The sequence below is a fragment of the Chaetodon auriga genome, chromosome 4, assembly GCF_051107435.1.
Source record: "Chaetodon auriga isolate fChaAug3 chromosome 4, fChaAug3.hap1, whole genome shotgun sequence".
NCBI lineage: Eukaryota > Metazoa > Chordata > Actinopteri > Chaetodontiformes > Chaetodontidae > Chaetodon > Chaetodon auriga.
Window position 1 is genome coordinate 10,455,649 of NC_135077.1, and position 15,303 is coordinate 10,470,951.

The window sequence follows — 15,303 nt, forward strand, 5'->3', positions numbered from 1 at the left end:
TCAATAAAGCTTAATTTACAGCATTGCCCACAATGGTCTAACATATAAGTTAAGTGATAACACATTTTACAACATTTTGACATTATTTCTTTTTTTTAGATTATCTGGAATCTAAGTCCACACGAAGCCATCTGTTTTTACAGTTCATGCTGTGGCTGGTGTCTTGATTATGGAAACTGATGAGTACTTAATTATCAAGTTTTTTTTAAATGAATGATAGATACAAAATAGTGCCCATCACCATTTCTGACTGAACTAATCACTTCAGCACAAATCTAGATTGCAAAAATTGTGATCATGACGCCACTTCCTGAGAAAAAAATCTGATAAAAAATGTATTAATATTTTTTTTTCTTCATATAAAATGCATACAAATGACAAGTGGACCAGTTCTAAACATATGACGGGCAAACTTTAAGACTCATGAACACATTTTCAGTTGGTCAGTTTAATAACCTTTATGAAATGTTCTGTACAGTACATGAAGTGACCTTCATCTGTGGTCGTGTTACAAGGGGATCAATAACTGTCTATACATGTCAGATGTCATCAACGATGCAGGCAGACTGCTGACTAGCTGATCGCGGCCGTTCTACACAATGCCTGTGATTCTGCCAGATGTGCTGCAGTGCGTTTCAGAGGCAGCTCTCTGCTCTGTCGAAATACATGAAGAAAAAAAAAAATCAGGAAAAATGGCCATCAACAAATCTGAGCAAGTCAACTAAATCTGGCAGACGCAGCGCTCCCAGTGGGGAGCCACGCGGAGGATGGAGGAAAACCGCCTCACAGGTCTGTGCCTGGTGGGATCGAGGAGTAACCGTCTTCACGTGTCAGAGGTCATCACTGACGACTGAAGGAGGCTGATTTTAGACCTTGATGTGTTGCACCTTCTTCATACTAAGAGCCAGTCTGCGTGCACACCCTCACATGTTACTGAAACATAGGGCAGTTTTGCAGCGTGTCGGTGGCAGAGCTGTACTGGAGGACGTTGTCATAGAAACGAGTCAGCTCCTCTCTTATGTCCTTGGCGCCCCTCCCTCCTGAGCAACGGTACTTCATGGAAAGCAGCTTGGAGCACAGGTAGTGGAGCCACAGCACGTTGGTGTGGGGGTGGTAGGTACTCCAGTTGTTTCTGAGACGACAAAATGAGCAATAAATCAGTAACACGCGTCCTGAGTGTAAGTGAGCGGAATTGTACACAAGACTGACAATAAACAAGAGTTCAACTTTTTTGAGAAACTCATTAAAAGAATGGACAATGGATACCATCATACAGCTGAAGGTGGAAATATACATACACCTTCGCCAAATGCATTCAAACTCACAAATTTTTCAAAATCCGTGAGTTACATCCACAGGTCCACTTCCTACTGACTCAAACAATACCAATTAGCATTAGCAAGTTTCTAAAACCATGAAAAAAATATTTGTTTCATGCACAAAGTAGATGTCCTGACTTTAATCTACGAAAACTGAGCTCTGAGTGCTGAAAGACAGATTTCTTATGTTTGAAACAGAGCCAGGCTGGCTGTTTACCCTGTTTCCAGTCTTTATGCTAAGCTAAGATAAGCTAAGCTAACCTGCTGCCGGCTGCAGCTTCATATTTAATGGACAGATATGAGAATGGTGTCAATCTTCTCATTTTCCCTCATTGTCAAACTATTCCTGTAAACAAATTACGACGAACAATCAAAAGGAATATCAAACTGGTAAACTGCATTTTCTGGACGTCTCATAAAAGCATATATCCCATCATATAAGCCACAGATGTGTGGTGAGATCCATCTTACTAAAGGTGTATAATGAGAGCAGCCTCTGGTGTTTGAATTTCTAACTAATCAGCTGTCTTATATTTCTATGCGACATATTGATGTATCTTAGCTCAAAGACAAATCAATAAGAAGTCTGACGTTGGCTCTGTTATCCTGAAAATTGTGTCTCTCATGTGGATAATAGGATAAAATTCTTGTCATAGGTGCCTTTCATAGGTTTCTGAATTTGGCCCTGACATATAAACCCACTGACCCATTCTCCTGTCTCATCAGTCTGTAGATATCAAACTGATAATCCCCCTGGCCCATGAACAGCTCCTCATCCTCTGAGATATCACAGGACACCGTCAGATCATCTGGAGGAAACACAACACATGCTTGTCATTACCGTTCATGATTTTAACAGACAAGTGTGAGCTGGGAAAGAAAAGAAGAAAAAAAAAAAGTCTGACCGATTTCTAGTCTGGAGAGAGAGTAGTCAATGATACGGACCAGCACCCCTCTGGTTTCCACAGAGTGGGCTGCTCCGTTCAGGAGGAAGCTCCCCTTCTTTTGCTTGGTTGTTTTAACCAGCACATTTCCCCAGTGGAGGTCCCTGCAGTAAACATCACAGGGAGACAAAGCTGCTGTTACAAGACACCAATACTTCATCCATCACACTGACATCACACACACAGCAACTGCATCAGAGTCAGCTCACACCGCATGTTTGATACCGAACGAACAGCTGAGGGAAAGTTTCAAAGCACTTGTTGTGGTAATCACCGGACTTTTCTAAGATCATATCTGTTGTGTATGATTGCATGTGTATTTGTTAAATAATAATACGAAGGTGTGGTGACGACCTCACGTCATACTTTATGTATAACAGTCTAATCCACGTCAGCACTCTGCATCCATTGGCTGTTATGGTTATTATGAGCTGTGCCTTTCTGGCAACGCAACAAGGCTGAAACTATTAGTCACAAATTAATTAGTCTGCCAACGGAGAGTAACTCAGCAATGATTTTAACAAATTGTTTTATCATTTTGGTTATTTTTTAAGTAAAAAAAACACCAATATCCCCTGGCTCCAGTTTCTTACATATGAATATCTGCTGTTTTGTCCTGATCATTGTGCCCAAAGCCTGATGCACAAAGACAATTGCAGATGCTATAATTTGTGAGTATATTGCATACATGTGTGTGTGTGTGTGTGTGTGTGTGTGTGAGTGAGTGTACTCTACCTGTGTTCAAAGTGTAGCTCCTGCTCAGCGACTGCCAAAGCAGCAGTGACCTGATGAAGGATGCTCTTTGCCACCCCCAAAGACGTCAACTTGACAACACAATAAAGGTTTGAATTAGAGTCTGTATGTGTAATCTCACCCAGTAAAACAGCCAGTTTACTGAAAAAAGACATTTGCCTGATTTTTTTGTTTAATACATTTGCAGAAACTAAACATTTTTTTAAAATCATCTCCTTCTGCAATCTTCTCTCAGCATTACCTCCAGCATGCATATTTCAGGTCTTACTAATGTTAAGTTGTAATGACTCAATTAGAGGGACGACTATTTTTACGCCTGCCGTCTTTTCATTAATGTTTGAGCATGTTTTTACAGCTAGTGTGCAAATGTAATGAACTAAAGCTTGTGTAATGAGACCGTAATGCTTCTGTTCTGAGGACTTGAAACTCGGGCTAAAGCAGTGAAACTGGCGAGAATTTAAAGTGAATGCAGAAGAGTTCAGGAGCAGACACGCTCGACCGCAGCTTATTAAAGACAATTTCAGGCCAGACAAAAGAAAATGGCACTTGGGGTTGCAAACTTATAACTCAAGTGGGCTGAAGCTCTATCTGAGTGTGATAGCTTTAGTTTTTCCAGAGAGAGCGATGGTTTAAGCAGTGGCTGACATGACTGAGGACTGCTCAGCGTCACTGCGGAACTCTGTATGTCACAGAGGGGAGGTGCTGAGCGGGCGGCACCGAGGGTGTTCTCACCGTTCCACTGCTGTTCTCTAGATCAGTGCCTCCAAACTCAAACTCCAGGATTATGAATAACTGGTCCTTTTCAAAGAAATCTAAGAGAGAAAAAGAAAGACCTAATGATACACATAACAAGTTTGATTTCCATCAGCCACTGCAACCTGAAACACATCCCGCACTGCAATTCTCTGCATTAGGGAATACATATTCCATGCTGAACAGGCCATCCTCTCACTGACCTGGTCTGTCGTTTTCAGAGCCTTTCTGCTGGTCGAAAGCATCCCAAGCATTCAGGAAATCTGGAGGGTAGCAGCCTCGAACGCAGTGGAGGCTGCGAGGGAAAGAGTCGAATCGCATTAACGCTCAAATCGACTAACGGACACTAAGAGACAAAAAGACGGAGAGTGCACTTACTCGTTGAGTCCAATAAATCCGTGAGTCTGGTTCTGCTGCTTGTCTGTCAGTCTGCTCAGCTCCCTGACAGAAAAACACACAGTTCTGTTACGGCAGCTCCGGCCAGCTGAAGTACTCTGATGTAGTCTACAAGACTCACACCTTTGTTTTCACATCTTAACTAACGGCACGTGTGCTGGGGGCAGGCGTGTGATGTGCAGTGTTAGTCCGCTTGTACTTACTTTGAGATAATAATCTCATGCAGAATCTCTCCAAAGGTCTTCTGGTCCTCTCCATTAACCTTCTCACTGCCCTCTACTGGAATGATCTGTCAAGACAAGAACCACTGATACACTGCACAATTTGCACACATCCACACACATTTGCATTGACCGTTTATGACAAGTAAGTAATGTTCCTCAGTAACTGTGAGGTTTCTAGGCATTCAGCAGCCCTGTTTTCACATTTAACATAACATTCCCAAGTAGGGAGATTCACTTATGATCTAGTAAACAAAAAAATGTGATTAAGTATTTTAAAATCAAGGCACATGCACTGGCCTTGCCCCCCTGGAGCTTTTGACCATTTCTCAGCCTTCTCAGGTGTCATCACATGATTAGAACTACAATGCACTTAGGTCATGTGACCTGCGCAGGCTTCCTTCACTGAAAGGCTGTGGAACATGGTGTGGAAAAACCAAGTGAACCTTGAGTTTAGAATATTCACAAACATTTCTGTCCAACAGAGAGGTCTCCCTTTTAAAACTGAACCAATGGTGCATTCAAGAAAAAACACGCTTTATATCATACTGTCAGCTCTTAGGCAATACAATGCAAAACACACAAGGTAAAGCACACCTACACAACCACACATACTTTGAGTGCGACAGTGTCTCCCGAGACATTGGTGGTGGAGAAGACCTCCCCAAAGGTCCCCTCCCCTATCTTCGCACAGTGTTTCATGCGCTGAGGGAGAATACACTCCTCCCAGGGCAGAGGGCGCTGCTGGCCGCACTCAGCATACACCTTCTCTGCATCCGACAGATCTGCATCCTCACACTCAACCTGCGACAAACGACAGGAGGAAGGAGGTGACACACATACAGAGAGTGTAACCCATGCACGGTCAAGTGAAAAAGCATGTTAATCAATGAGAACTTGTCAAAAGGCACTTTGGCCGTATGTTTGCTGTTGTGGCTCTTTCATGGCTGATTATATGTACTGTACCAGAGAATCGCAGCTCTGCAGCTGTGACTGACAGCGTTTGTAGAGCAGCGTCCGACCGGGTGTGGCAAAGAGATCCTGGCTGACATCCGTTAGCTCCGTCCTTCCAGGAGTAGCCGACACCAACAGACGTGAGTGAGGATGAGTAGCACGAACCCCGGAGCCACTCCTTGGAGTGTGTAGCACTAAAGAGAGGAAATGAGGGCCAAGAAAGGAGGAATTTTAAAAAATGTTGTGAATAATTGTGGGATAAATTATAAAGTAGTGTTGTGTGGGTATATTACCGACACCCTTGCGATGAACAGAGAGGGCAGCTTTGAGTCGGCTCCAGGTGTGTGTGTTCGGTGTGAGGTCAGCCAACAAAGACAAGAGGCTGGACCGACTCGGTCTCACTGGGGTGGAGAAATTCATGGGGGCTTCCATCAGCTCCTACACACAGAGAGCACATAGTTTGTCATTGATGTCACAACTCCACTGCATTTCTGCATTTCAAATCCTTCTGAACAATGAACATTTAATTAGTTTGAGTTGTGTGAAAAGGAGCAACAATGACAACACCAACGCCTTTCTAAAAAGTTCAAACATTTCCGAGCACTCCAAAAAAAGACGCTAGGTGCAGCGCTCTCCCCTCAATGGGAGCAACTGGGGAGGAAAAAAAAGCTATAGCCATGAGACCTTATGATGCCTTGCCATGCACATAATTTAGGTTTTGACATCCTACCTGCATCCATAGGATGGAGGTGAACATTCTTTTTTGTGGCCTTCACGACAATTAAAAAAAAAAATCCCTCTCAGTTAAGTTGTAAGTGACTTCAACACTGTTTAATTCAGGAGAACAAGGTCGCTTGAACTAAAACATTCTGTAGTCATCTGGGTTTATCTGGAACATGTGCTGGTTGCTGTGGCTAACAAGAGACATTCAGTAAACAGAGGCAGAATTTGAGCAGCACTGTGCTGTTTGTGTGCATGCTGTTCTCACCCTGGGCTGTTTGTGTCGTGCGGAGATCAGCTCGTTGATGCTGCAGTTCACGGCACTGATGCCAGCCGTCTGTTTAGTCCTGCTCGTGAACACGTGCGTGTCGGTGCTTTCTTTGTTTTTCCAGCGACTCACACTCAGGCCGCTCACACACACCTTCCGGGTCGTCCCGGGCCGGTCCATGGACGTGCTCCTCCTTTTCTTTTCTCTCGGAGCCTTAGAGGTCTTTTTTCTTTTGTGGGGGACGCTGAAGTTCTTTACAGCTTCATCTTTGTCTTCAGAACTAGTTGAGCCTCTTTTTTTCTTATTGGCTTTCACGGCAGATGCGTCTTCATTGCAGTGATTAGTGTCACTCTCTGACTGGTGGTGATTCTTTGTGTGGTCATCACTGGCTGAGCCTGACACATCTGAGGATGATTCAAGTTTTCTGTCGCTGAGCTGCAGGATTTCTTTCAACTGTGATAAAGTTACTCTCTTTACCGCAACAATGAGTTTGTCATTTTGGCTTTTCTCCTTCAGCATGGTTGTGAGTTCCGCTGCCTTTTCTTCTTTTTCTGGGCTTATTGACCGTCTCAAAGATGCCATCATGCTCTCAGTGATTTCTCCTGATCGTGTGAGATCTTCCGGGTTGTTATGTGTGCTGCAGTCATTTTCAGACCTGTTTGCATCTGGATTAGCAGACTTTTCATCACAAGCTACACCCGCCTCTTTCTGCTGCATTAACCCTTTGAGGTGCTGAACAGTCAGTTTTTTGAGCTGAACTGTGCATTTCTTAGCGAGGCATTTGTCCTTTAATGCTACAACCTGCTCTGCAGTAAACGGTGCCTGCACAGGGCCCTCGGCTGGTAATTGTGTTCCCATGACAAACTCAACGCAGCTGTCTGTGTGGTGGGTAGATTCAACATTCAGCACTGATGTCGACTGCTCCATGGGTTCCTCTGAGGAGGAGTATTCAGCTGGGTGCTTGACGTCAACTGATGGTGAATTGTTAGTGCTTTGACTGTCAGTTCCCGAAGCTCCATGTTCAAGAGACTGAAAACTATTTACTGACTGTAAATAACCACAAGCTTGAGTGTTACTCAGAGATAAATGAAGATTGAATGACGGTTCTGAAGACTCTGACAGGTCAATAGCTTGAATGCTGCCCACAGACGGTGGATGTTCATTTAACTGCCAGCCACGGACTGAGCTTGAATGTCCCAAACAGGACGAGTAGGTTGTTTGACTGCATGGCTGACTCACAGTGAGGTCGTCCAATCTTTCCAGCTGCACAGTGCAGCGCTGGGTAAAACAGTTCTCCTTCAGAGCCTCCACCAGCCACTCTAACGCTGCTGCTGCTGACACAAACTGACTGCTGCTTTCACTGTCAATTGCAGAGAGTAGATTTAGACTTGGTAATTCCCCAACATTCCTGGTTTTTATGTCTTCATTGTGGCTTTTGGCTTCCTTGCTACAGCTACTTTTCTTGTTAGTGTTCTTGGTCTCCATAAATAAATCATCAGAAGGTTCTTGCTCACCGAGGCTCGACTGCGGCTTCTCCTCAGAATGAAGCCCAATGGGTGGTGCAGAGAACGGTGGGGAGAAAGGCTGCCCCGGTGAATCACTGTCCTCTTGGAATGTGCTCAAGACTCCTATACAGCTTACTGAGATGGATGGAGGGGTGGCAGATTGATCATTGATAGATGAGGGTTTAAGGTGTGGCCGTTTGCTGAGGGGGCCTGCTGATGGTGTCGAGCAAAAGATGGGTTTCCTGGTGCAGGGTCCGAGGCTGTGGTCTGCCGACTCACTGAGGGATATCTCTCGGAAGGGATCAAAGCTGGAGGTCCCCGCAGCATTCACTGAGTTCTCCGCACTTGGTGCCCGAAATGTTGGGGGGATCTTCTTCCTCCTAGGGGGCCGATGAATCTTGCTGGAACCAAGGGTTCCAGAAGCAAAGTCATCGGAAGAGTTGAGTATACTGAATATTGCTTGAGGGAGTTTTGGTTTGGCGCCAACAGCACGTCTGCGGCGGGTTACAAAGCGGCCCGCAGAAGTAAGACGAAGACTGAGAAAAAATAAGAAGAGGAGGGAGAAAGGTAATGGTTACAGCAATTACTGAGGACATTTACCAGGCATTCAGACTGAAAACAGCCAGCGGTAAAACAGGAGGCTGTGGTGGTGCCATTACATTAATGTGTCTGAAGGCTTAACAGACACCAAAACACCGCAGAAACAATGCAGGTAAACAATATTAATACTGTTCACATCACAAAGTAATCCATCAGGAATTTGTGCTTGCATGTATTTAATTAGACCAAGCAGCTCCTCGCCTGATGACGCTGCATTGCAGTTCAGTTCAAATTTTTTGCCAGGCAAACTTCATTTTCACCCCTTGCTGCACCGCCGGACTGGCACTTTTCAAATTACTGAGAGGGTGGCAGGATTTCATGCAGAGCCAAAGTTGGTCTAAATGAGGCCTTAGGTAGCAGACATGCATCAGTTACTTCAACTAACTTGCTGGCTAAATACGTACTTCGAGTCTGTCTTCACTCGAACTGACTTTTCCTGACATCTCGCAGTGGACACTGATTCTTCTTCACTCTCGCTGGTCCTTGGTAACTGCTGGCGTCTCTGCCTCATCAAGACTCCAGGCACGGACGCAAGCCGGCTTTTTCTGTGGACGCACAGAGACAAAGATCAGTTGAGAAACACGTTAACGAACCAACAGGGATCTGAAAATGCATTCACAATGAATATTGGCTGCTGTAGGAACTGTCCTCTGTTATTGTCACAACTGTCAAATGTCTGTTGGAAGACACTGTGGTAACATACAAATATAGAATCCCAAATCTCTGTCCGTGCTGACGTTTTGCATTGATTGCTTGCATTTTCATAATCTGCTCAGCTCGTGCTCGTTTGGTGCACACACCTGGTTGTCTTGCTCTGCTGCGCGGGCTGACGGTGGGGAGGAGAGGGCCGTCTGTTCTCCTCATCACTGCTGCTCCCTGTCTGACATAACATGGCTTTCCTCTTGGCAGGACCGACTACTCGACCATTGGAAGAATGAGTCTTCTTCTCTCTGATAACAAGAAAAAGATTAAAACTGACTGATGAATAAGGAAGGATATGAAGCCAAAAAAAAAAAAAAACTTAGATGCAAAGAACCTCAAGGATATTTTGTCTACTTGGGGAGGACAAAATATTATAAAACATATTCATGACATAATGACATCACTCAAAAACGCCAGCTGCGTGTTTATTCACAGACCTGGTTGTCTTGCTCTGCTGAGCAGGCAGAGGACGAGGTGGAGGGGGAACATTATCCTCATCAAAGCTCTTCTCACTCAGACATAGTATGGCCTTTTTCTTGGCAGGACGTCCCGCTCTGCAACTAGCAACACTAACCTTCTTCTCTCTGTAGCATGACAAGCAGATGAACACATTAGGAGCATTTTTTTTCCATATACCTCTATGGCATTCTGTAATGCAGTTATGTGTTATCAGCTGATAAAGTGTTTTCTAGTTTAGCTGATATATACACTGATATATCTCGCATAAGCAAACATCTGATAAAAGCAGCCTTACTGATGTATCCGTTACTAAAAATCACTGTTTGTATGTCTACAGCTGCTTCTGTCTAGATCAAACAGTCCTAACGTGCATGTACACATAAGTCAATGTCCGTGGTATCAGCAAAGGTATGTCTTTGTGAAACTCTAGTGTTTCTAATAACTGAATAATCACAACTGTGGCCAGAGAAGTGATTGCAGTTCATTGTGTAATCAGGCACTCTATACTATTGTTTAACTGCATTTACTATGTATAATGTCCTTGTTTAGGCCTATATTTGGAAACGAGCATGGATTTAACACAGATTATCCTTGTGACTCGATGATTGTTTTATCCTGCCTTATCCTGCTTATTTTTCCAACTTTATTTTCCTCGTCTTTGTTGTTTTATCATAAATGTTATGATTGTCTGCTTTTATATTAAGCGCTTTGTGATGCATTTAATGCATACAGTTTATATCATTATTATTATGTATAGAATAAACATATTGGCACACTTTTCTTGCCTTAGTAAAGCAAACTGTTGATGATAAACTTTGATCTACTGTAAACTATATGATAACCTTTGCCATATTGCCATGTACAGCTCTCCTAAAACCTACAAGTTAACTGTAGAGCCTCGTGAACAAAAACAATGCAATATAACATTAAAGACAGAAGTGGGGAAATGAATAATAACCCATCAGCAGGAAGAATAGTAAGACTACCAGACTGATGGGACTCTGGTCGCCTGTCGACCTGAACTTACCGTATCCTCGTAGGTTTTGTCGGTTCGAAGACAGAGATGTCACCGTCTGTTGAGGCGGTGGTATCGAAGGCCTCCTGGCGGTTTTCAGATGAGATCCAGGCGGACAGCTTCCGGCGCTGCTTACCGTATGTCTTCAGAAATATCGGCTTTATAGGCTTCATGTGTGAAATTATAGCTATAACCGTGCTACTAAGCCAAACTTAGCTATACCACCCAAGCAGAGGGGTATTCAAACGCATTTAAGGTGACGAGAATAGATGACACCACCGTTAGCTCGACGTTAAAAAAAACGGTTAACTGTGCCAAAAAAAACTAACTTCAACTCAAAACTGAGTAACAGTGATCAGCGAAACACGGTGAAACTCAATCTAAATAGCTGTTTTAACATAACTCACGATTGACAGCATTATCTATTATCGTTTTGGCATTTCGTTCTTCCAACCTGAATAGGTGGACCCGCTTCTTGTTCAAACCGCTGGACTCCAATGATTGGTCAATAACCGGTGACGTGTGTCAGCACAGCGCCACCCGGCGGATCGGAGGAGTGACATTTTGGAGTTGGAGGAGGACCCAGCATCTTTTTGTGCGTATATGTATATAAACACACATACAGCACGTTAATGAACGTGTAATATTGAGTATTACACAATATCTCTCTGGAGATTAATTTGTTGTGAAGTAAAACGCTGGGATAATTATACCTGCAGGCCGACATGTGTCTCTTTCCACACGCCACCCTTAAATTAGCCACAGTGTCCAAAACCAGTCCCTGTGCAATAACCCTGTAACACTAAAGCTACATGTACATGTCATCATCATCAATGTCAAATATCTATTTTGTCATTTCAAATCTAAATCTAAGCATGCTGTATATACTGTATATAGACATGCATATACTTTACATATCTATGTATATGAAAAGTAACCTATTACAGTAATCATTCAATAGTTATTCCAGCACTCTTTGCACTCTCTGCACCATTGTACTATTGCATTTTAAATTTACAGAAACACAGAGCAGGATACACAGATTTTTTTCCACTTGATTTTGACCTATCTTTGCTCAGCTTTGTTTTTAGCTGTCTAGTTTTATTATCCTGTAATTCGTTCTTAGAAATATGTAGAAGTGCTTCGAGAGCTTAAAACAGGAGCCGCGTTCCTTTTATGTCCACACATACTTGGCCAATAAAGCTGACTCTGATTTCATGTTGTTTAAGTTTGTCTTGCGTAATAGTTTTTGCTTTTGCACTTTGAATAGGGGCAATAATTGACTCAAAATCGAACTCGTTTCCGTTTGAATGTCATCCACTGACATACGGTACGACCATACAGGCGCAACAAACAATGCAGTAAATAGGTGTAACCAGCAGGTGTCATCATTTTATTAGACTGTGCTGCCCTATACTGTATGAGTACATGCAAGCTAACACATATTTGCTCTATTTACTTCAGTATCGTATATGTTGCATATTATTCATGCTGCCGTATTCATTTTACATAAAATATTAGATTTAAAAAAATCCTGGAAAATTAATTTTGATGACACTGGACCACTTGAAGTAATCAGTTTTTTGACACACATGGTGACTGCTTGTGTCTTCTTAATGCCCCACCTTGCATAAACAGCCAGCTAGACCTCTTTACCTCCAAACTGGACTCTGGCCATTCAGATTTCAAAAAGTTTAAACACTAATTGCTGTGTGGTTTTGCACTTTGAGCCCATTAACAACAAATCGTGCGCACAATGTTGGCAATTATTTTTCAAAGCAAATGCAGGGCTTACACTTGTTTAATCGCTCTCCTACCTTCCAGGCACCAATTGCTCTCCATTAATTTCTGTATGACATGACAATGATCTCGCAGAGACTTGAAAACTGCTTGAAGGTAATCCACTTAACTATCTCATATGCAACTCCAGTATGGCCAATATTAGAATGTTACACAAAGTTAAAGTGCTTTGGGAATATGGCTTGATTAGATCTTATGCAACGTTGGGGAGGAGAGGCACATTTGTTTTTTCCGGGAAGACTATTTATTTATCAAGTGCATGAACTCCACACAATGCATCCAGCCTTTTTTTTTTTTTTTTTTTTTTCATTTTCCTTTTTTATATCACTGCTGAGCTTACTCAGCGAATGAGTATTAAATCCCCCCCCCCCCCCCAAAAAAAATAGATCTGCTAATTTTAGACTAACACTCTTTTAGTTGTTCCCTGTCAGTAAATTTTAGTTGCTGCAAAACTGAATACTACCAAAAGCTGCCATGTGTGGCGGCTTTGTATTGTTCTGCTTGCGGTTATCAGTGGGCAGGGACACAGGAGAAATCCAATTTGAATGTTGATTTATTATCCATAAATTTAATACCAATACACCAAGGCAATAAGCAAAGTTTGTTTTCTACACTATTATCATAATTAGGTATAAAAAAGGGTTGTATGTGAGTAGTAATGACGTTATCACGTTAAATAAATAATAAATGCCCAGCGTGAATATTTTGATTTTTTGAAAGAAATTATTCTAGTTATTATGCATGAATCCAAAGTATGTATGTATGTGTGTGTGTGTGTGTGTGTGTGTGTGTGTGTGTGTGTGTGTGTGTATTTCAAATATACTGTGTCAATCTGATCTGGAATATCAGGAAACAGCACTATTGACTTACACATATTTTATACAGTACACAGTAGCCAAAGATAAAGCATTGTTTATTTCTTTCTAACCCATCTCGTATTTTTGTACTCACCTGTATGCCCTTTCTTCCTATCCTGTAATAGTGTTTTCTGTCTTTATCATCATCATTATCTAGGCTATGATTAACAATTGTTAATGTCCTTGGAAGAAAAAAACATGAACAACTTCCCAAAACATAAAAAAATGTCACATTTGTATTATAATGACCTTTTCTCCGATTAGCTGCAACACCTTTTGAAATGAAAGCAGTTTGTAGCATCACTAGTCTGTAGGATAAAATCACCACGTTAAGCGATGAAGGGAGAGTTAAAAAAAAAAAAAAAAAAAAAAAATCACAGAGGAGCGTTCGCTTCCGGAGCAGCGTCCCCCGGTTCCCCCTGTCGGAGAAGGGCTGCATCTGGGAGGGAGGAGAAAAGAAACGAGCCGAAAGAGAACGGAGGGGAGGAGAGAAAAAAGGACAGGAGCGCAGCGAGAAGGACGTGAACACACCGGAGAGGAGGTGAGTGATGTGGTATGCGGACACTTTTTCGCTTGAATGCGGGGGGAGCAGCGGCTGCTCCTCTTCCTCAGCTTTGAAATGAGTGGAAGCGTGAGTAACTTTACATGTTCTTCTGGGCGACGCATTGCTTCGGTTTACGAGGGCCCCGCTGTGTTGCGAACAAGTCGGGAAGGTGGGGGAAAGGAGACTGGGAGGCTGCGGCGGCGGCAGATGGGGCATTTACAGCACCCAGCGTGTGCTCCTTTGAGTTTATCTGCGGAGGTTTTGTTGTGCCCGTGATGGCCGTTGAGTCAATGCTCTCGTGGTGTCGCGGAATTTAACGACTGTTTACGAAGACCACCGTCACTGGAACGGTGTCGCGAGCGGCCACCGTTGACCACCGCTTTGCTTTAAGGTTAGCTGCTACGACTCGGCTGCGGTGTTAGCGGTTTGACGGGGCAAATGCTTGAATGTGGACACACGCAGCAGAGCAGTAAAGTAACGATGCTGAAACCTCACGACTTTTGAACCCGTGTGCTCTTCGTGTAACGTTACAGGGTCTATCAGCAGGTAAGCGTCTGGTCAACTGACCACCTGTCGGCCGTTCATGAGAAGTTAGCCAACCGTCACACAGTAACACACCTAAACACCTTCAGACGCAGCAGCTAGCTAGTTTGGTTCTGCTTACTGTGCTTTAAGCCGTTAATTCACGTCGTTATGTCTGCATATCTTGAAAGGTAAACTGGGATTGACCTTCCACTCCATCCTCCACCAGTGGGATGAAGTTCAGTTGAGCTGTTTGTACGCACTAGATACACACACCTGCCAAACTGATGAAGTTGATGAAGCCTGTTGGGTTTCAGCTAATGCTCCCCCCCCAAATCCATTCTTTTAAGGATGCAACTAACAAAGCTTTTCACTGTTGATTTATGTCGATTATTTTCTCAATTATTCGACTGTCAATCAGTGTTTTCCAAAGCCCAAGATTGTGTCCTCAACTTTCTTAATGTGGAACAAGTTAGAAACTAGTAAATTGGGTTGTTTTGTCTAATGGACCAAAACCCAAAGACATTTAAAATTTCATTTCCATAAAATAGTGAGAAACAGAAGCCAGTATGAGCAAATGTTGGGCTGTTTTGCTTAGTCAATGCCTTGAACAATTAATCTGCTGTCAGAATCGTTGTCCATTGATTTTCCGTCAATTGACTAATTGGTCAACGAATGGCCTCACAAGCTTGACGGGTCAGTCTATCATATGCTTTGTTTCCTGTTTGGAGATGCTCCAGCTCCTGACTCAGCTCCTGACTGTCTTGTCCCATGTAGGTCTGTGCCGAGCTCCAAGTTAAGTAAAAAAAAAAGAAAAAAAAAAAAGAGGTTCATTGTGAAACAAACAGGCATAAAGGAGGGTCTTCTCTTGCAGGCCCCCGGGGCGAGGCTGAGCGTTGTATCGGTGCATGGTGCTGGCTGGACAGGGCTAGCTAATCGTTTCCAGCCTTGCTCGGATAGTTTCTGCCAGG

The 15,303-nt window shown here is 43.2% G+C and overlaps 2 protein-coding genes across 8 annotated transcripts in view; one reads left to right on the plus strand and one right to left on the minus strand.

The window, feature by feature from the left end:
• Positions 1-429: 429 nt before the first annotated feature.
• On the minus strand, positions 430-7,026 carry haspin (histone H3 associated protein kinase). The gene is made up of 12 exons (XM_076729068.1): positions 6,329-7,026; positions 5,634-5,778; positions 5,353-5,534; positions 5,002-5,190; positions 4,369-4,454; positions 4,148-4,210; positions 3,973-4,064; positions 3,749-3,828; positions 2,999-3,087; positions 2,225-2,367; positions 2,026-2,128; positions 430-1,132 (listed from the first exon to the last, which is right to left on the minus strand). Exons 1-12 carry the CDS (start codon positions 6,911-6,913, stop codon positions 931-933), a joined length of 1,959 nt encoding a protein of 652 aa, XP_076585183.1. The 5' UTR covers positions 6,914-7,026; the 3' UTR covers positions 430-930.
• Positions 7,027-13,702: 6,676 nt separating this feature from the next.
• Positions 13,703-15,303, plus strand: part of apbb2b (amyloid beta (A4) precursor protein-binding, family B, member 2b) — a 47,731-nt gene continuing 46,130 nt past the window's right edge. For 6 of the 7 annotated variants that reach the window (XR_013077062.1, XM_076727822.1, XM_076727825.1 and 3 more), the window contains exon 1: positions 13,703-13,807. The gene's annotated coding sequence lies outside the window, so the exon portion shown is untranslated. Of the gene's footprint in view, positions 13,898-15,303 lie in introns of all 7 variants that reach the window. The other variant, XM_076727823.1, reaches the window with a different exon arrangement.

What these genes read in the sequence shown, in the direction of transcription:
- haspin (XM_076729068.1), bottom strand. Translation starts at nt 6,913, where the DNA reads ATGATGGCATCTTTGAGACGGTCAATAAGCCCAGAAAAAGAAGAAAAG. An exon ending in GAGACACTGTCGCACTCAAA is followed by an intron (nt 4,455 to 5,001) that starts GTATGTGTGGTT and finishes TTGTCTTGACAG; the next exon opens with ATCATTCCAGTAGAGGGCAG. An exon ending in CATGAGATTATTATCTCAAA is followed by an intron (nt 4,211 to 4,368) that starts GTAAGTACAAGC and finishes TTTTTCTGTCAG; the next exon opens with GGAGCTGAGCAGACTGACAG.